This window comes from Salvelinus alpinus, chromosome 16 (genome assembly GCF_045679555.1).
Source record: "Salvelinus alpinus chromosome 16, SLU_Salpinus.1, whole genome shotgun sequence".
Lineage (NCBI taxonomy): Eukaryota > Metazoa > Chordata > Actinopteri > Salmoniformes > Salmonidae > Salvelinus > Salvelinus alpinus.
The window spans coordinates 13,134,871-13,157,373 of NC_092101.1; the positions used below are offsets into that span (position 1 = coordinate 13,134,871).

General features: G+C 41.9%; 2 protein-coding genes across 7 annotated transcripts in view; both read left to right on the plus strand.

The window, feature by feature from the left end:
- The first annotated feature begins 8,919 nt into the window (after positions 1 to 8,919).
- Positions 8,920 to 15,580, plus strand: LOC139540845 (kelch-like protein 26). Of its 4 annotated transcripts, XM_071344848.1 has the most exons (4): positions 8,920 to 9,176; positions 10,424 to 10,738; positions 11,970 to 12,152; positions 12,681 to 15,580. In XM_071344848.1, the coding sequence occupies exons 2-4, from the start codon at positions 10,614 to 10,616 to the stop codon at positions 14,260 to 14,262; spliced, it is 1,890 nt and encodes a 629-aa protein (XP_071200949.1). In that variant the 5' UTR covers positions 8,920 to 9,176; positions 10,424 to 10,613; the 3' UTR covers positions 14,263 to 15,580. The 4 variants fall into 4 exon arrangements, with proteins under 4 accessions (XP_071200949.1, XP_071200951.1, XP_071200950.1 ...); XM_071344849.1 differs by lacking the exon at positions 10,424 to 10,738 and having other exon boundaries at positions 8,921 to 9,176; XM_071344850.1 differs by lacking the exons at positions 10,424 to 10,738; positions 11,970 to 12,152.
- A 5,267-nt stretch (positions 15,581 to 20,847) lies between these two features.
- Positions 20,848 to 22,503, plus strand: part of LOC139540846 (CREB-regulated transcription coactivator 1-like) — a 28,145-nt gene continuing 26,489 nt past the window's right edge. Inside the window, exon 1 of one of the 3 annotated variants that reach the window (XM_071344854.1) lies at positions 20,848 to 21,050. In XM_071344854.1, coding sequence (XP_071200955.1) covers positions 20,862 to 21,050 — 189 coding nt within the window. In that variant the 5' untranslated portion in view covers positions 20,848 to 20,861. The remainder of the gene's footprint in view (positions 21,051 to 22,503) is intronic. The other 2 variants (XM_071344852.1, XM_071344853.1) reach the window with 2 other exon arrangements.

The following is a 22,503-nucleotide window of genomic DNA, read 5'->3' on the forward strand; positions in this document are numbered from 1 at the left end:
ATATTTAATTTCCATAAGTATTTACACCCCTGTGAGTCTTTCTGGGTAAGTCTTTAAGAGCGTTCCACACCTAGATTGTGCAACATTTTCCCATTATTATTTTCAAAATTCTTCAAGCTCTGTCCTTAGCTCCATTCCATTTCTTTTTTGTCCTGAAAAACTCCTGTCCTTAATGATTACAAGCATTACAAACATAGCACGATGCAGCCACAACTATGCTTGAAAATATGGAGAGTGGTACTCAGTAATGTGTTGGATTGGATTTTCCCCAAACATAACACTTTGAATTTGGGAACAAAAAGTTAATTGCTTTGCCAAATGTTTTGCAGTATTACTTTAGTGCCTTGTTGCAAACAGGATGCATATTTTGGAATGTTTGTATTCTGTACAGGCTTCCTTCTTTTCACTCTGTCAACTACAATAGATTAGTATTGTGGAATAACTACAATGTTGTTGATCCATCCTCAGTTTTCTCCTATCACAGCCATTACACTCTGTGACTGTTTAAAAAGTCACATTGGTCTCATGGTGAAATCCGAGTGGTTTCCTTACTCTCTGAGTTAGGACAGATGCCTGTATCTTTGTAGTGACTGGGTGTATTAATACAACATCCAAAGTGTAATGAATAACTTCACCATGCTCAAAGGGATATTCAATGTATATATTTTTTTACCCTTCTACCAATAGGTGCACTTCTTTGCGAAGCATTGAAAAACCTCCCTGGTCTTTGTGGTTGAATTTGTATTTGAAATTCACTGCTTGACTGAGGGACCTTAACATATAAGTGTGGGGTACAGAGACGAGGCAGTCATTCAAAAATCATGTTAAACACTATTATTGCTCACGCAATTTATGTGACTGGTTAAGCACATTTTAACTCCTGAATTTATTTAGGCTTTGCCATAAGAAAGGGGTTGAATACTTATTGACTCAAGTATTTCATTTTAAATGAATTTGCCATCATACATTTCCAAAAGCATAATTCCACTTTGACATTATGGGTAGGTCAGTGACCACAAATGAATAATTCGATTTGTAATGCTTTTTAGTTTGACCATCGCAACTGTCAACACAGAAACAAATACCACAACGTAGCACACAGACGTTTATGTAAATGACTAATGAGATACACATAATGAAACAGCATGGTTTTTGGGGGTGATATTAGCAATGCATTCAGCTACAAGACTAACCTAGAGACTCCAGTCAGGATTTATAAAATCATATCAGGAAAGGGTCGCAAAATATGTACTCAACATGTAACTAATCATTAGTTTATGATAAAACATTTGAAATCAAACAATCACTTTCACTAGTATATCTTGTGAGGGATAGTGTTCTGATGGTTTCCGTTTCATAAACACCTGTCAAAGAGACAGCCTCTTACGTATGTAATTGTGCCATTTTAAGCATTTGGGTCAGGCAGGACCCTTCACAGCAGTGTCTTTTCCTGTCAGTGTGGAAACAGTTATAGACACAACATGGACCATAGCTTCCATTTCACCTTGAGTTCGTGGTGTGTGGCATCCAACCAGCTCACCCATGGAAATGTATTTAAAAAAGCAGTGTGAGTCAACACATGTAAGACATTCAGTGATACTGAGAGCATCAACATGTTTTGCAATATTGTCCAGATAAACATCATTGTGTTTTTGGTTCTCTCAGACTGGGTTTTCGCAGACTGGGCTTCAATGTCCTCTCCTTTATCCAGCAGGATCTGTAGCAGCCAGTATTAGAGGAGGGAAACTTGGCTGACGGACAGTTAGATTACCCTCCAACACCATCATACACAGATACAGACTCCCACTTCTACACAAATGATCAAGTTCCCCGAAATATATAAATATTAAAATATTGCTACGTCGTGTGACGTATATGTGCATCGATGGGTTAGAGGGGGGGCATGGAGGGTGGGGACACTGCGTTGATTGGCGTCTGTGCTATGGGTATGGGCGCGGTTGTAGTGTTCAACATAGGCACTCTGCTATTCACTGCTACGGTCACAGGGGGAGAGAAAGAGCTGTTAATAAGAGTCAACCTTCAAATTACACTGAACAACAATACAAATGCAACATGTAAAGTGATTGTTGCATGTTTCATGAGCTGAAATAAAAAAATCCCAGAACATTTCCATACCCACAAAAAGCTTATTTCTCTCAAATGTTGTGCACAAATTTGTTTACATCCCTGTTAGTGAGCATTTCTCCTTTGCCAAGATAATCCATCCACCTGACAGGTGTGGCATATCAAGAATGATCATTACACAGGTGCGCCTTGTGCTGGGGACAATAAAAGGACACTTTAAAAAACACAATGCCACAGATGTCTCAAGTTTTGAGGGAGCGTGCAATTGGCATGCTGACTGCAAGAATGTCCACCAGAGCTGCTGCCAGAGATTTGAATGTTAATTTCTCTACCATAAGCTGCCTCCAATGTCTTTTTAGAGAATTTGGCAGTACGTCCAAGCCGGCCTCACAACCGCAGACCACGTGTAACCAGCCCAGGACATCCACATCCGGCTTCTTTACCTGCGGGATTATCTCTCTGGGTTGTGTGTGTGTGTGTGGGGGGGGGGGGCTGAGGAGCATTTCTGTCTGTAATAAATAATAATAAAACTCATTCTGATTAGCTGGGTCTGGCTCCCTAGTGGGTTGGCCTGACTGTGAAGTGGGTTGGCCTATGCCCTTCAAGGCCCACCCATGGCTGCACCCCTGCCTAGTCATGTGAAATCCATAGATTAGGGCCTAATCATTTTATTTCAAGTGACTAATTTCCTTATACGAACTCAGTAAAATCGTTGAAATTGTTGCATGTTGAGTTCATATTTCTGTTCAGTATATAACTACATCATCTTACATTAGAATGTAAGATTAAATTAAAAACCATGTTCAGCATTAAGGAAAAGGATGGGGGACGGAATACTGTGTCTACTTTTAGTTATGAGAAGAGTAAAGAACCAGCTTCTACCGTAACTGCTCACATACCTTCTATGATGTCGTCCTGAGCAGGGGAGGCCACTATGAGTCCGTCAGGGGCCTGAGTGAGAATGCCCGGTCCGGCTGCCCCAACATCTACAGCTGACTCACCATCAGCCTCAGCAGGTCAGGGCAGGAGCTGTCGGGGTAGTCTGCCGTACTAAAGTCTGGACTGCTGGGTGGCCAAGGTACGAAGCTGGTCTGCACGGGCTGCCCCGGGTTATCCTTCAGGCCTTTATGTACTCTTTGTTGAACTACTCCTTGAGGATCTTGTTATTCTGCAGTTGGGCCTTCTCTATGGCTAAGATCCTCTGGCCCAGCTCGCTCAGCTTGCCCTCCGTCTCTTTCACGATGGACTCCAGGGGCTGGTACAGGTGGAAGAGGGGCAGCAAGTCTGTCTGGACCATCTGCAGCGACGGGGTTATCCTGTATGGGGCTCAGCCTCAGCTTGGAGCCGCCTGAGACAGCCACACAGGACAACAAAACCAGTTAGCTACAAGGTTGTACCATACATTATTACATTAATAATTACCTTTAACGCTTTGATGCCTTGTGCAGTCAACTAGTGTCTAGTTTTCTTCATGGTAAGAGAATTAACAAAGTTAGACCTATATTTGCTCTTGGACTGACCTTTTGTGATGATGGTTGGAGTTGTTGTGATATTGGAGGGTACTCTGTCTGCCTCTTGGTGAGACACCACCATGGCCAGGGCTTGGCATGGAACTCATGGAGCCTGTTAGGTAAGATGTAAGGAAATATTACAAAATTATATTTGGTATCAATATTTGGTATCAACTTGGTGTCAGACAAATAAACATACAAGTTTGTAGAAGTACAGTAGTTGTCTGTTAGTAAACCAGCGGTCCCTACCTGAGAGGTGTCATGGGAGGGGGTGTGAGCTGAGATAGGTCTGGCACGGGGACCGACAGGATCTTGTTGGGGTAGTCGAGAAGATACGACACCACGATGTTGTGACCACACTTAGCACCTCCTTCTCCTCTTCACTCGCCTTTCCTTCCGTGTCCTCCTCGTCACTGCAGGACGATTCTCAGATCTCTCCAACTGTCAGGAACACCCTTGATTTTGTGGAAATGCAATGCCCCGTTGATTTACATTCAGCTGACTAAGATATTTGATTTGTCCATAAGAATTCCCATTCAGTTCCTGAACTAAGTGGAATTGTGAGTGTAGAGCTCCCTAGGGGAGCCATCCTTACCTTGACTTGACGAGAATTCAGGCTTAGAGATTCAGTTCACTTCATGGATCTCCTTTCTTGCCAAAGTGTGACTGGGATTCAGTGAGATTCCACAATTCAGTTATGTAGCAATGTCCTAGTCGTTCATGTGTTACTACTGCCACCTAGTGGTGCTTTAGATTAGTCCCTTTATGTGTATTAAACTGTGTAGTAAATGATGCCTTTACAGTTTATATTGTAAATGGTGTCAAGTAATGTCATTGTATAATTGCTGTATATTATTCCTGATATTATTCCTGGCACTCTGCATTCTGCTTCCTCCTATATAGGTCAACCACACAGAAGCACTATCACCTTTCCACATCCACAGTTATGGATCAGTGGTACAGTAGCCTTTCTACTGATCAACCCATAGCCCTATACATATTGTCCTGTTATTTACTGTCTGTTCCTTCAGGAAACTACAAGCCTACAAGTCTTGCCATCATTGCGTTCTGACCGATGCCCAGAGGTGAACACACCCAAACCAAACCAGAAACCTACGAATAATACAGTCTTTAGCCTTCCATTACACATAACATTTGTAAACTGACCAGAATTTCCTTCTAACTATACAACACAAAAGTAAGATGCACAATGCTTACGATTTAAAGTCTGCAAATGACCTCCCTAAACATGGGTCTTTCTTGACTGTCAGGTCATCATTGCAGCTGGCAATATCACCTAAATAGAAAGAATAAAGAAAAGGAAAAGTTAGGAGCAATTACATAGAAGAATCACATAGGACCGAAGGCCAAGGAGGGTCATTGTTGATTTGCTTTCAGTTTTGCAAGAGACCGACACGGAGAGAGAGACAGTGAGAGGGAGAGTGAGAGTGAGAGTGAGAGTGAGAGCAAGAGCGTGAGAGAGAGAAAGGCAGACAAAGAGAAACAGACACAAAGAGAGATGGAGAGACAGACAGAGACAGCCAGAGAGACAGAGACAGTCAGAGAGACAGACAGAGAGACAGAGAGAGCCAGAGAGACAGACAGAGACAGCCATAGAGACAGACAGCCAGAGAGCGAAACAGAGAGAGAGCCAGAGAGAGAGAGAGAACATTGATAGGTTTAGGCTACTACATGATACTCTAATTTTCCCTATACCTATCATAAGGTTGCTACTTGCTACAACCTAGCCTATGAATGAAAGTTTACAACATAGAGTCGAGAGGTGACAGACATTGACACCTTCAATACCGCCTTGCACAATCTTGTCTGCATCTAGCTTATCTAGGGTGTAATTATTAGTCGAAAAATTTTAAATTTGAGTTTCTATTGGACAAATTCAAATATGTTTATCCCCATTTGTTCCGTTTACTTCCGTTAAGAAACGTTTTTCCACAGAATCGGCGATGAATACACCCCTGATCACATCAAACACAGTTCAGTGTACGTACATACTCCAACCAGAAGCCATGGATTACAGGCAACATTCGCACTAAGCTAAAGGGTAGAGCTTCCGCTTTCAAGGTGCGGGACTCTAACCCGGAAGCTTATAAGAAATCCTGCTATGCCCTCTGACGAACCATCAAACAGGCAAAGCGTCAATACAGGGCTAAGATTAAATCGTACTGCACCGGCTCCGACGCTCGTCTTATGTGGCAGGGCATGCAAACTATTACAGACTACAAAGGGAAGCACAGCCACGAGCTGCCCAGTGACACAAGCCTACCAGACGAGCTAAATCACTTCTATGCTCGCTTCGAGGCAAGCAACACTGAGGCATGCATGAGAGCACCAGCTGTTCCGGACGACTGTGTGATCACGTTCTCCGTAGCCGACGTGAGTAAGACCTTTAAAGTCAACATTCACAAGGCTGCAGGGCCAGACGGATTACCAGGACATGTGCTCCGGGCATGTGCTGACCAACTGGCAGGTGTCTTCACTGACATTTTCAACATGTCCCTGATTGAGTCTGTAATACCAACATGTTTCAAGCAGACCACCATAGTCCCTGTGCCCAAGAACACGAAGGCAACCTGCCTAAATGACTACAGACCCGCAGCACTCACGTCCGTAGCCATGAAGTGCTTTGAAAGGCTGGTCATGGCTCACATCAACACCATTATCCCAGAAACCCTAGACCCACTCCAATTTGCATACCGCCAAAACAGGTCCACAGATGATGCAATCTCTATTGAACGCCACACTGCCCTTTCCCACCTGGACAAAAGGAACACCTATGTGAGGATGCTATTCATTGACTACAGCTCAGCATCCAACACCATGGTACCCTCAAAGCTCATCACTAAGCTAAGGATCCTGGGACTAAAAACCTCCCTCTGCAACTGGATCCTGGACTTCCTGACAGGCCGCCCCCAGGTGGTGAGGGTAAGTAGCAACACATCTGCCACGCTGATCCTCAACACAGGAGCCCCCCAGGGGTGCGTGCTCAGTCCCCTCCTGTACTCCCTGTTCACCCACGACTGCATGGCCAGGCACAACTCCATCATTAAGTTTGCAGACGACACAACAGTGGTAGGCCTGATCACCGACAATGACATCCCACCCATGCTAGATTACGGAGACGTAATTTATAGATCGGCAGGTAGGGTGACCTCGAGCAGCTAGATGTTCTTTACCATTCGGCCACCAGATTTGCTACCAATGCTCCTTATAGGACACATCATTGGACTCTGTACTCCTCTGTAAACTGGTCATTTCTGCATACCCGTCGCAAGACCCACTTGTTGATGCTTATTTATAAAACCCTCTTAGGCATCACTCCCCCCTATCTGAGATACCTACTGGAGTCCTCATCCTCCATATACAACACCTGTTCTGCCAGTCCCATTCTGTTAAAGGTCCCCAAAGCACACACATCCCTGGGTCCCTCCTCTTTTCAGTTCGCTGCAGCTAGAGAATGGAACGAGCTGTTGTCTCTACCTTCTTGCCCTTTGCGCTGTTGTCTGTGCCCAATAATGTTTGCACCCTGGTTTGTGCTGCTGCCATGTTGTGTTGCTACCATGTTGTTGTCATGTTGTGTTGCTACCATGCTGTGTTGTCATGTGTTGCTGCCATGCTATGTTGTTGTCTTAGGTCTCTCTTCATGTAATGGTGTGGTGTCTCTTTTGCCGTGATGTGTGTTTGGTCCTATATGTACAGTATATATTTTTTAATCCCAGCCCCCATCCCCGCAGGAAGCCTTTTGCCTTTTGGTAGGTCGTCATTGTAAATAATAATTTGTTCTTAACTGACTTTCCTAGTTAAATAAATTTAGAAAAATACAGTCATGTAAAATACGGTTCATATAAGGAAATCAGTCAATTGAAATATATAAATTAGGCCCTAATCTATGGATTTTACATGACTGGGAATTCAGATATGCATCTGTAGGTCACAGATACCTTAAAAAGGGTAGGGGAGTGGATCAGAAAACCAGTCAGTATCTGGTGCGACCACCATTTGCCTAATGCAGCGTGACACATCTCCTTCGCCTAGAGTTGATCAGGCTGTTGATTGTGGCCTGTGAAATGTTGTCTCATTCCACTTCAATGGCTGTCTGAAGTTGCTGGATATTGGCGGGAACTGGAGCACGCTGTCGTACACGTCGATCCAGAGCATCCCAAAAATGCTCAATGGGTGACATTTCTGGTCTGGTGAATACACAGGCCATGGAAGAACTGGGACATTTTCAGCTTCCAGGAATTGTGTATAGATCCTTGCAACATGGGGTCATGTATTATCATGCTGAAACATGAGGTGATGGAGGTGTATGAATGGCATGACAATGGGCCTCAGGATCTCGTCACGGTATCTCTGTGCATTCAAATTGCCATCGATAAAATGTAATTGTGTTCATTGTCCGTAGTTTATGCCTGCCCATACCATAACCCCAACGCCACCATGGGGCACTCTGTTCACAAAGTTGACATCCGCAAACTGTGAGGCCGGTTGAATATACAGCCAAATTCTCTTAAACGACGTTGGAGGCGGCATACGGTAGAGAAATTAACATGAAATTATCTGGCAACAGCTCTAGTGGACATTCCTGCAGTCAGCATGCCAATTGCACACTCCCTCAAAAGTTAAAACATCTGTGGTAATGTGTTGTGTGACAAAACTGCACATTATAGAGTGGCCTGTTATTGTCCCCAGCACAAGGTTCACCTGTGTAATGTTCATGCTGTTTAATCAGCTTCTTGATATGCCACACCTGTCAGGTGGATGGATTATCTTGGCATACCAGATATGCTCACTACCATTTGAGAGAAATAAACTATTGGTGCATATTCTGGGATCTTTTATTTCAGATCACGAAACATGGATCAACACTTTAGGTGTTGAGTTTATATTTTTGTGTGTTCAGTCTACATGCCATTCCACATTTATTTTGGGTTATAATGGTCATATAATGGTGAATATATGTTCATTCATACCATTGTTATCAATCAACTGCATTACACTCTAAATAATTCTAATTCAGATGCTAATCTGGTTGACGACACTAGCTAGCTAAATTGGCTAGCTAACCAAACCATTATGATGGTTATCTAGCATACTAGCTAGCCCGACTGCTACATCAGCAATAACAGCCGAGTGTAATCTTAACGAATGCTTTAAACAGCAGTCCAAAACTACATATATGCCTGTTTAAATATATATATATATATATATATATATATATTATGAAATGCACAGGCAAATGCAAATCACTGTGGAATCCGTCTAGCTAGCTGATTACACTTCTGCTCCTTGTTATATCTGTGCAGTGGTTTTCCCAGACCTGGCATTCACAAAAGTACAGTTGCGCGCGCGCGCTCAGTGCAAATCCGAAAAAAGTCCCAGCACAACAGAACATTTACATCTGGTGCAGAGATCACCATATTTTAGCACGGGGGAAAGTAATATAATTGGTTTGTCGATAGGCTTGATGTGTTTATTTTGTTATGCCTTTGACCTACTGCTACATTAGAAAATGGCGGAGTCGGATGGTGGGGATTTCGCCTCGAATCGTCCGCAGAACAGGTGAGGATGACACTCGTGGTGAAATCAATATGGGAAAACTGTATGTAGACCAAAAGGCAGCCAGAGGTAAATGGGCATGTGATAGGCCTACATGGCATCCAAGGGGAACATACCGGGTAAGGAATTAAAACATTTATAAATGTGAAACATTGGGCGAGAGGACATTCGGGTGGATTTTCAAGAAATTCCCGAGGATACTGGCCTTTTTTGTTTTTGCATGAATTGTCATATCTTTGCAGATTGATTCATTTATTGTACATTGTATCCACGGTAGGCTACATTCTAGGCTAAATATTGCCAATGATAAGGTATGAGTAAGAAAGAATGTTAGGCTACCTGTTTGGAATTCTGTCGTAACATTGTTACGTTCATAGTTACAGACCCCGCTCCAGGATAAAGGGATTTAAGGGGGCAGTTGAATTCGGCGAAGGGCTATATTTTTGGGGGGGTTCTTGTATTGGAATTATATCGAATTCTGGTTATATTACGTTACACCACAATAAACATAAAGTTCAAATGCAGAGACTCCGAGATCATTGAGTGCTTTTAAAGTGACAGGTTGGCGCAAAATCTGTAACCTATATCCGCTGCGCGTATCAGCATAAAATATGGGCCTTTTAGCAGTCGTAAGGACAAATATTCAGCAGGGGGTAGGTAGAGGTGCAAATTAGTGTTGGGGTTATTTACACAGCGCTGGTGTTTCAAAGGTGACGGTAATATTTACAAATATATAAAAATGTCAGCATGCAAAATAAAAAGGCTCTTATCAGGCAAAACCTGTCTTAACCAGTAATGCACAGGTTTGGATACAGCCTCTGCTTGAGTTACCCAAAAGTGAACTATTCTTGGCGCGCAGGCCAGGTATATCTATGCACGCTAAAGTGCGCGCATTCACACCATTAAACATGACGGAGAAACCAGACACATGTTCTCCAAACAAAGACAATTAAGAAATTGACAGTTATTTGGTACACGCAATTAAAATAAATCACAAGCGTTGTGCAGTTTGTGAGCTCTCCAAACAACTTTTCCACTTGGAGAATGAGAATGGTATTAGGCTATATTTAATTAATTACACACATTTCTGTAACCAAACATTCTAAATGAATGGGGGACTATGTTGTGATTAACAGTAACTTCACTGATGAATATATATTTCATGGGGCATTGATAAACATTGACAAACAATGAAATCGAACGTTCAGCTGTCCACTAACCTTTTGGCGCATGGACCTTTTTTGATGCAGGTAAGGGAGAATTCTCTCCAGAACGATGCACAGTGGACACTGGGGTTGTCTCCAGACTTCCATGTCACACCCAGGAACATTTTGCGGTGCGGTCATTTTCTCTCCAAGCCCGGGGAAAGGGTCAGAGCACACCCTTTCCTCTCCAGGTTGCGGAGAGAGCTCGTCATAATCGGTGTCAGTCAATGTCCGGATGAAAACCTCATACACCCCATCACAGGGCAGACACTCCTGCAGAGCGCCCCCCATAGGAACAGCAGAGGAGCAGGAAGGAGACAGACAGGCCTCCAACACTCCATCCTCAACAGGGCCTGACTGGTAACCTTGACCCCGCCCTTGTAAATCAAATATTACAGGCAGAGGCGTATCACGTTATTCACTTAGCCTATCACAGAGATGAGAAGTGTTTTTCCCACTTTCTATGGAAACCCAAAGGATTCACATCTAACTGCCCCCGTGGCTTTCCATAGCCCCCCTACACACTCCACGGTGCACTCTGCCCATTGTGCTGACGCAGCGAGATACCAATTTTTTTATGCGCCAACCTGTCACTCAATCATCTGAACTTTTTAGCTATTTTTATATAGGCACATACAACTAAAACTGAAGGGGCACAAGTTTAAACTGAGGGGGCTGTGCCCTCTTTAGCCCCCTGATGCATCTGGATAAGCAAATGTCCTCTAGCAGGTGCAGCACCGCAACACATTGCAAAGTCCCTATTTCTTCAGCATCAAATGAAAAATGTTATGGCCTACTGAATTTAATCCGCCACTTATTGATGATAATGTAGCCTATAGCTAGTTTTTAGTTTGACTTTTCTTTTTTTTTTTTAAGTAAAAATATATAACTTTTCAGTTGTGTCTTGTCAACCAAACCCAATCAAGAATTTGTCTCAAAACAGCCAAGCAGTCATAATTATTTGATTTCATTAGGTTTAATTGATAGCCTTCTGCCAGTTACCAGAGGCACAGTCAGTCATACTGTAAGTCACCACAATAATTGACACACCACTTCCCGCATGTAAGCTATATATTGGATAAATATGTAGGCAACTTCATTCTATTTAACAAAATATAATGTTTCAACATAAATTGTGAGTTACAGTTATAATTTCCCCCCAGGTATCATAGATAGGCAGCCTATACTACTATTATCCATTGAGAAGGTCATATCCTCACTCAATATCTAGTGAGATTAAATTGTCCTGAAAGTGGTGAACAATTCAAGATATTCTCTAGTGTTTAAGGGATATATATCACCATTAACACAGGCTTTGTTCTCTGAATACAAAAGAAGGCATTTCTTCATATGAAGCAGCTGAATAATTCAAAAGAAAAGGGAGTTGAGATGAGGGTGATGATGCAGCTGCTGGGAAAACGGATGGACAAAGTGCAGGAGAGCAAGAGCTCAGCACTGTCACTGATGCTACAACAGCATCAGTAAACTCTGACAAGCATCCTAGAAGCTTAATTGGCAGAAGATACGTGGAAATACTTTAAAAAATAACTTATTCTGATAAACTGATAGTGATAGGCCTTTTCTCTTCCAGTATGGCTAACCAGAATAGCACCCTGCGTTGCACGTTCTCAGCCCCAAGCCATAGCGCCACTCTCCTGCAGGGCTTGTCGGTCCTGCGAGTCCAGGGGCAGCTCCTGGATGTGGTGCTGGCCATCAATGAGGAGCGCTTCCAGGTTCACAAGGCAGTGCTGGCCTCCTGCAGTGACTACTTCAGGTGAGACTGACGCTGTGTCTCCAAAATGGCTTCTGCTACTCGTCTCCTTTCCTTTCATCTGCACTGATTTGAGAGAACTGGACACTGGATGTATTCTCTGACTATAGTGATACACTGACCGGTAAAGAGAGACCCAGGTAAAGAGACGTACAAATCAAATCATTATACAGATGTAGAGGTGAAGGGAAGAGTGTGATTGTGTTGGTGAATTTGGCTTTGGTGTGAAATAATGATACATCAAAAGCTGAGTCAGATGAGAGGCATAGTGGAGAGAAGGGAAGAGGAATTGGTACAATATGTGGAACTGATAGGGAGGGATATAATAACATTACAGGTGTACAATGTGCAATGTGAATATGTTTAAATGAATAATCTGATGTTCTTGTCCTGATGTTGCATGGCAAGTAGGGGAGTGGTTCTGTGTCTAATTTACCTCAGATTAATATGTTGTTTAGAATGGGGGGAAATCAATAAAACAAGTTTAACATAAAGACAGTTATTTAAATGGCTTTCTCACTTACCTTGCAGAGCCATGTTCACCGGAGGCATGAGGGAGTCAAACAAGGACACCATTGAGCTGAAAGGCTTGTCTGCCCGCGGCCTGAAACACATAATTGACTTTGCTTACAGCGCAGACGTCACACTTGACCTGGACTGCATTCAGGATGTACTGGGAGCAGCTGTCTTTCTCCAGATGGTCCCAGTCGTGGAGCTCTGTGAGGAGTTCCTCAAGTCAGCCATGAGCGTAGAGACCTGCCTGAACATTGGCCAGATGGCCACCACCTTCAACCTGTCCTCCCTCAAGGAGTCTGTGGACACCTTTACCTTCCGCCACTTCCTGCAGATCGCTGAGGAGGAGGACTTCCTGCACATTCCCATGGAGCGCCTGGTCTTCTTCCTGCAGAGCAACAAGCTGAAGAACTGCAGCGAGATCGACCTGTTCCATGCTGCCATCCGCTGGCTGCAGCACGACGCGGCCCGCCGGGCCGGAGCCAACAAAGTGCTCTGCCACGTACGATTCCCCCTCATGCGCTCCTCGGAGCTGGTGGACAGCGTGCAGACGGTGGAAATCATGGTAGAGGACGTGCTGTGCAGGCAGTACCTCCTGGAGGCCTTCAACTTCCAGATCCTCCCCTTTCGTCAGCACGAGATGCAGTCCCCTCGGACCATGATCCGCTCCGAAGTAGTTTCGCTCATTACCTTTGGTGGGACACCCTACACTGACAATGACCGTACTGTGAGCAGTAAGGTGTTCTATCTTCCAGACATTGCAGCGCGTCAGTTCAAGGAACTAACGGAGGCAGAGACAGGTTCCAGCCACGCCTGTGTATCGGTGCTGGACAACTTTGTTTACGTAGTAGGCGGGCAGCACCTGCAGTACCGCAGCGGCGAAGGGGCGGTAAACATCTGCTTCCGCTATGACCCGCACCTGAGCCAATGGCTGCGCATCCAGCCGATGCAGGAGGGGCGCATTCAGTTCCAGCTCAACGTTCTTCAAGGACAACTCTACGCCACTGGGGGGCGCAACCGATCTGGAAGTCTGTCGTCCGTAGAGTGCTACTGTCCCAAGAAAAATGAGTGGACCTACGTGGAACCACTGAAACGCAGAATCTGGGGCCATGCAGGAACTCCCTGTGGTGACAAGCTCTACATCTCAGGGGGTTACGGTGTCTCGGTGGACGATAAGAAAGCCCTGCACTGTTATGATCCCACATCTGACCAATGGGACTTCAAATCGCCCATGAACGAGCCCAGAGTGCTTCATGCTATGATCACCGCCAAAGACCGTGTTTACTGCCTGGGTGGTCGCATGGACCATGTGGACCGCTGCTTTGACGTCCTGGTGGTTGAGTATTATATTCCAGAGAATGACCAGTGGACCACTGTTAGCCCCATGCGAGCAGGGCAATCTGAGGCAGGCTGCTGCTTGTTGGACAAAAATATCTATATTGTTGGAGGGTACAATTGGCATCTAAACAATGTCACAAGCATCGTGCAAGTGTACAACACAGAGGCTGATGAGTGGGAGAGGGACTTGCACTTCCCTGAGTCTTTTGCAGGAATTGCGTGTACGCCGATCATACTTCCACAAACCACCACGCAACGGTAATCCCTCCGCCCAAAGTGACTGTGACAATTTAATTCCATGGGTGATTCCTCACAAAACTGAAAACAAAAAAGATACCATGATTTGGGGGATTTTTAGTCAATTTAATCCACAGAAGGGTCCTTTGGAAGAAGGATGGATGACACATATAGTGCCTTCAGAAAGTATTCACACCCCTTGACTTTTTCCACAACTTGTTGTGTTACAGCCTGAATTTAAAATTGATTAAATTTGGATTTTGTGTTACTGGCCTACACACAATATCCCATCATGTTAAAGTGGAATTATGTTTTTAGAAATTTTTACAAATGAAAAAACCTGAAATGTCTTGAGTCAATAACTATTCAACCCCTTTGTTATGTCAAGCCTTTATAATTTCAGTAGTAAATTTGCTTAACAAGTCACATAATAAGTTGCTCACTCTGTGTGCGATAATAGTGTTTATCACGATTTTTGAATGACTACCTCATCTCTGTACCCCACACATACAATTATCCATAAGGTTCTTCAGTCGAGCAGTGAATTTCAAACAGAGATTCAACCACAAATGCCAGGGAGGTTTTCCAATGCCTCACAAAGATATTTGGTAGATGGATAAAAAAAAAGCAGATATTGAATATCCCTTTGAGCATGGTCAAGTTATTAATTACATTTTGGATGGTGTATTAATACACCCAGTCACTACAAAGATACAGGGGTCTTTCGGGGGGTTTCACCATGAGGCCAATGGTGACTTTAAAACAGTTACAGAGTTTAATGGAGAAAACTGAGGATGGATCAACAACATTTTAGTTACTCCATAATACTAACCTAAATGACAGAGTGAAAAGAAGGAATCCTGTACAGACTAAAAATATTCCAAAACATAGATCCTGTTTGCAACAAGGCACTAAAGTAAAACTGCCTCCCAAAAATGGCAAATAAATTAACTTTATGTCCTGAATAAAAGACAATATTGAATGTTCCTGAGTGGCCTAGTTACAGTTTTGACTTAAATCGACTTGAAAATATATGGCAAGACTTGAAAATGGCTGTCTAACAATGGTCACCAACCAACTTGACAGCTAGAAGAAGAAAAATAATAATGTTCAAATGTTTTACAATCCAGGTGTGCAAAGAAAGCTCTTAGAGACTTACCCAGCAAGACTCACAGCTGTAATCACTACCAAAGGTGATTCTAACATGTATTGACTCAGGGGTGTGAATACTTATGTATATTTGATATTTCATTTTCAATAAATGTTCAAAAAATGTCCAAAACATGTTTTCAATTTGTCATTATGGGTTATTGTGTGTAGATTGGTGAGATAAAAAAAAATAAGTATTTAATCCTATTTAAATTCAGGCAGTAACATAACAAGTTGTGGAATAAGTCAAGGGGTATGAATAGTTTCTGAAGGTACTGTATTTGACGTTTGTATCTTAACGCATAATTGAGAAATAATGAATTGAAGTTGGAATATTTGTGACATTTTCGCCTTAACTTCCTTTAAGACTCCATAATGTTTTATCTGTTAAGATCTGTTAAGATGTTGATATAATATAGGCTACAGTGTATTACTTCATCTTCCATCCTATGGTTGAGGTCCATGTGCTGCATTATAACGAACTGTGTTTGAAATGATGTGAAGGCCAGAGCTAGTGTAAATGTATTAGTGGCCTTTTAATGGAAAATAAGTGTTAGCTCTAAGGACAGACTTGCTTTTAAATAGATAATTATTGACATTTCAATGTAGTTTTGGGTGTTTAATAAAATACTTAAAGCACTACCCACAATCAAAAACCTATTAACAGATTTGCAGGATAACATTTTTACATTTGTGCCATGCATCAAGGAAGCATGTTTCTATTAATTGGCTGGGTAAATACATTGAAATAGTCACTTTGCAGGGTTTAACTTAAAACAAAACAAAAATGACAACAGATTTGATGACAGATTAGACTGCATGGGACCCGTAAGCATTGTTCACATTGAAGTTACTCAAATTCAATTTTATTGCATTTTTCCTGCAGTCTGAACAGCCAAAAAGCACATGGAATCGGATATTTCAAGACACATTTCAAACCACCTTCGTAGGCGGTTTGAAGTCAGATACAAATCTTATTCCTGGCCATGCGACTTGTGTCTGAACCGTCAAATCTGATTTGCCCTCGTGTGGTTTTTAGACTGCTATTTGGCATATCTTGTTGCTTGCTAGCTACTCTGTTGACAGTTTGACAAGAACATGTGGTATCTAACTAGCTTGTTAATTGTTTACAAACAAATTAGTGAATGTGCTAGAAAGCTACCTAGCTAGCTAGTTGACTGCTGTGGCTAGCCAAAAAGGACTTGTTTTGAAAATACTTGTTTTAACCTTTGAGGCTTAAAAAGTGTTCTTACACTATGATGTTGAACATTCAAATCAACTGGGAAACGTCCATGGGAGGCATTGTTGTCACCTTAGCTTGCTACATAACTTCTGATGCTTCGATCTGATACCATTTCTGTCAAGCCGTCTACGCATACAATTTGATGCATACTTTTGATAAATCCAAAGTGTCCACCACACAGAATGCACTGCAACTGCTTCTGCAACGCAATGCTGCAAGGCAAACGCAGTGTTCCATTGGAAATGAATGTACAGTACTGGTCAAAAGTTTGGACACAGCTACTCATTCAAGGGTTTTTCTTTATTTTTTACTATTTTCTACATTGTAGAATAATAGTGAAGATGTCAAAACTATGAAAAAACACACATGGAATCATGTAGTAACCAAAAAAGTGTTAAACAAATCAAAATATATTTTAGATTCTTCAAAGTAGCCACCCTTTGCCTTGACAGCTTTGCACATTCTTGGTATTCCCTCAACCAGCTTTACCTGGAATGCTTTTCCAACTGTCTTGAAGGAGTTCCTACATATGCTGAGCACTTGTTGGCTGCTTTTCCTTCACTCTGCGGTCTAACTCATCCCAAACCATCTCAATTGGGTTGGCGTCGGGTGATTTGTGAAGGCCAGGTCATCTGTGTGAGTGCATGAGAACATCCGTGGTTAGTGCTCCTTATGTAGGAATTCTGTAGGCTTCTTGCATTTTCTCTAAAATGTTATACTGTGTATAATCAATACTGTAGATCAGAATGAAGTGATTTTGTCTCGTCCAACTCTTGCAGTGTTTAGTTGTGATGAACAAGTGGGGGTGGGAGGGTACTGGTCAAGTGGCCAGATTCGAAGGCCAAGTTACATTTGTGTCACCCCCTTCTCCTAGCTCCTACACAAAAGGACTCTATAGGTGTGAGAAATAGGATGATGCCATCACCTATCTTCAAATAGACATAGGCCTACTGCTTTCACCTATCCAGTCCTGCCAGAACTCTGAAGGCCAAAGAGCTAAAGGCAAGGAGCTGAAATTCATGTAAGGGGGACCTCCTGATGGAAAGAACAAGCACAGCACATAAGCAGTGAGGATATGTGATTATTGTCCTGTGTATTTCTCCCTTTAGGATAGTGCATATGGTAAAATGTTAGTTTAATGAGGAGTAGCCTATTTGTGAGACCTTCAGTATTGTATGCACAACTGATTGTTAATGTATTTTACTCCTTGTAGACTATGTTGACAGTGGTGAGACAAGCTTATAATGCTAAATCTTATTTGGAAGCACAACATGGCCGTCGTTGAAATATGTTTTGGTTTTGAAAATGTCACCCGTTTGCCTTACCTGTTCTGATGTTTTGTATGTCCAATTCAAAAGCACATAGTTAGCTTTTAAGTGCTTTTTATAAGTGGAGTCCACTGTTATCAAAGGAGAATGTTTACTTTTTCTGCCATTGAAATCCTTGGGTGGGCCACCTAAGTGTTTTTTCCAGGCCTTAAATTTTTTTTAAGCATTTTATCAATTTTTTTAAACATTTATTTTCGGAATGGAAAAAAGCTTTCAGTGTAAACTTAAACGATTAAAACCAGATAAGGTATGTAGAAAGATAATGGACCTATATATTTTTCAATAATATCATATTTGAAAACTAACAATCACCAAAATTAAACATAGGGATAATTGGAACAGGGATAATTGGAAATACTAAAAACAATTAATCTAGCCGTATTGATTTTGTTAATATGTTTGAGCAAAAGAACACAGCATTATCCATGGCAACATGCATAGAATTGCAGGAAATTTGCATTAAAACTGCAACATTGTCACTCCCTCCATGGCAGAATATGTAGAATCGCAGGGAATTCGCTTTAAAATGCAAAAATGTATCTCAGCGGAGATGCATTTCTCCGTGGAGAAATTGGTTTAAAAATGCCTCTACACCACCTAAACCCCTTTTTTAAACAACCCTGCATAACCTTAAAGCTGAGATCCGCGATAGGCGAAGCAGCCGCCCCTAGATGCATTTGTTATTGTTTTGAGGAAATGAGCATCCAGCAAAAAAAATCTATGATGTCCAACGGGAAAAAATCAGTGTCTGTTTGAAGTAATGTCTGTTGTTGTAATATCGCAAACGGATGTGTTCAATTTCACCGCTATGGATTCCAGCTTTAATTAAAGGTGTTATGTAACAGTATAACTTTAGTCCGTCCCCTCGACCCGGGCGCGAACCAGGGACCCTCTGCACACATCAACAACAGTCATCCACGAAGCATCGTTACCCATCGCTCCACAAAAGCCGCGGCCCTTGCAGACCACTACTTCAAGGTCTCAAAGCGAGTGACGTAACCGATTGAAACGCTATTAGCGCGCACCACCGCTAACTAGCTAGCCATTTCACATCCGTTACAGTTACATGAACTGAAAACAGCATTCAGGTGTTGTAGATGAATGTATCATTTTTCAAAGAACAACAAAATCTTCATGGGATGGCAGATTAATGTAAATTGAAGACAAGTGAAACCTTATTCCCAATCGTAGAAAATTCTACTTGCCCCGTCAGTGAAACTGTGAAATACAAGACCATACCAGAATGTGTTTCATTTTATGAGCTCTTCCTCTTTCTTATACAGTACTGTAATACAGATGTGATATGTAGATTGTACACATTCTTTTTGTGATCAGCATACTAATCCTTTTGTCATTTGTGTAAGTGTTTTTTACAGAAAATTCTATTGAATGAGATGTTGAGAAATGCCCTTGCTCCAGAGCTTCATGCTTTAAAAGTGTGTCAGAGGACAACATGCGCTTATGAGATTATTCATAATTAATGTATGGTTTATATGAGGTGCTATTTTTGCCTTTCTATACTTGACCATACCCTGTATTTAGCTAAATACTGTGCATTTAAACTCCAGCATCACTGTAAATGTCACAAAGACATGAATCCCAATATTTCCTGTCAGTCAATTATAGGCCTACTGTATCTGGACAACTGATCAATTTGGTATAGGCCATTCAGTTTATCTCTGTTCATCATGACCCTGATACAATTACAAGGATTTGATTTATCCATACTGGTATTTCAACTTTGTTAGAGCAATATCTTTATTTGTACCAAAAAAATGTATGATTAGTAAATATTTGAAAAAGTAGCATGTACATATCTGCCATGTGTCCTTCATACTTTCTGTAATCTACTTCAAAAGATACTGTGGCGAATTTGTTTTCTTGTAATCTTGTTGTGTGTCTGTGAATTTGCCATCCATGGTTTTGACAGAACAGGTGTGTGTATGTGCTGCTCCAGGTAGATGTCCCCCTCTGGTGATACCTTGTTCACTCAGTTCATTGTGTAGATCAGATATTGAGTGGCTTTTAATAAAACTTCTTGAAACTTCAAGAAATAGATTGTTTTCCAGTTTTTTTTATTTTGTCAACCTAACCATTCAAAAATCGTCATATGATGCAAAGCATCATCCTCATTATCATCGTCGTCACAGTTTTTGCTTACTGAAAGTGCTCTATCTTCTTGAAAAATTGGACTGCTGCCATTACATGTTGTTTTTTTTTGGGGGGGGGGGGTTGTACTAATGAACAATATACTAAAATGGTTTTTAAGTGAACTATCCCTTTAAACATAATTGTCCTTTGACATATTTTAGGGCGTTTCCACAAGTAGTTCTGAGCTATAGATCGAATCAGAGTTCGATTGTTTGTTAAATTGTGTTTTCTTAATTTGGTCCAGGTGGTTTCACATTGCCTATCCTGGTATAGCCCTGTCTCCCCCCAATCTACACCCATAAATTCGCTGCTACCCACATAATGTTCAACAGATATCAAGTTATGGTACTGTGTGCATGTCATCAAATGTTTGCAGTCAAACAATCAATACTGCACGCCTCTGGTTCTTTTCTGGTATTTGGTCCGGACTGCGTTCTCATCTGCAGTGAACCGCACCAAGGTACGAACGGAATCTGACTGAGACCAACCTTTTTGAGCGAACCACGGTGCGCTCGAGTGCGGATAGTGTTCACACCAGTCCAAACGAACCGAACCGCTCCAAACCAATTTGCTGTGAAAGCACACAGAGCCCAACATACACATCAAATATACACGGTAAGTTCTGATTTAATGATGTGATAATACTCATTAGATTTCCAGGAAATATAAAATGGTATGCGATATGTTATGTAGCTAGCTAGACATTTACATTTGTATTTTTAATTTCATAGCATCATTTACAGTACGCGCGTAATGACGACAAACCACGGTATCCAAGCGTTGTGCGTAATGTCCCATTGCGAAGAACAGCAAAAGATGGCGAGCTCAAACAATCCACGTAAATTTAGCGAGAAAATCGCTTTACATAATCAGAAACAGGCGGAGGAGACTGCGGCTTTCGAAGAAGTGATGAAAGACCTAAACATCACTAGAGCTGCACGGGTAAGTGCCTTGTTTTGTTGATTAATTACTGTATGCAGCTTGGCTAGTTAGCCAGTAACGTTAGCACGTTTTTATGACAAGTTGTTTTTAGCCAGCTGGCAGTGGCAAGCAAAAGTAGCCGATTGACTGCATTCGCAGTTAAATATCTGTATTCTGATAACCATTATAGATTGGGGCGTTATTTTGCAAACGTTTTAACCTAGCTAGCCAGCTAGTGTAGTGAACTGTCTTTGTTGATGTTTGCTAGGTATGGTGGGAAGCCAGGTAGGCTAGCTAACTAGGCTCTATAGTTAGCAAGCACCTGCTCATACATAGTCAGAATTGCCATGCATCATAAACATCAAAAGGTTCAGAGTATCAAGCTAGATATCGATACTATCTAGCTAGCTAGCTCGTTACCATCTACAATTTGCAATAAATTGAGCATGCTTAGCTAGCACAATTCGACTCACTCAGTCAAACTGGTGTGTATTTGACACTGACAAAACACCGCACTAACTAGGAGGATACATCTAGCTAACGCCAATGTTGACAACGCAATGGAGTTACATCCACCATAGCTAGATCACCACAAGCCATTTTGACAGAATTCCCCAGTCAATTGTTTTCCCATGCATGTCAGGCAATGGGTTTGCATGTTTGCAAAGTACCAACCCTGCTTTGACAGTAGCTATAAAAAAAAAATATCGCCTAGTCGGACGATTATTACTGTTCCAGCTGGCTGGTAGGCGTTATTGTAGGTAGGGAATGTTAAGTGTAGCGCAGATAATTTTCTACCAACCTTTAACTGGTATACTACCTCAATTCCCGACTTGGAAGACGTGTCTTCTAAACTTCCATGTCTAGTTGCAGGGGGTTCGTTTGAATTTAGAAAATGCTAAGACATATACACATTACCCGGCAAATATTTTTTTTCTATATTTACAATGTGCTGGCCTATGGCCTAAACCCTACTGCCGAACCATCCAATGATGGTAATTTATTTATAAATTATCTGGGCTGCTGAAAGGACTGATCTTTATAATACACTAAACAAAAAATATAAACGCAACAAACAACAATTTTAAAAGTTTTTACTGAGTTACAGTTCATATAAGGAAATCGGTCAGTTGAAATAAATTCATTAGGCACTAATCTATGGATTTCGCATGACTGGGAATACAGATGTCTGTGACCTACAGATGCATATCTTAAAAAACAAGTTAGGGGTGTGATCAGAGAACCAGTCAGTATCTGGTGTGACCACCATTTGCCTCATGCAACATTTACATTTACATTTAAGTAATTTAGCAGACGCTCTTATCCAGAGCGACTTACAAATTGAACAATCTCCTTTGCATAGAGTTGATCAGGCTGTTGATTGTGGCCTGTGGAATGTTGTCCCACTCTTCAAGTAGCTGGATATTGGCGGGAACTGGAACACTCTGTCGTACACGTTGATCCAGACCATCCC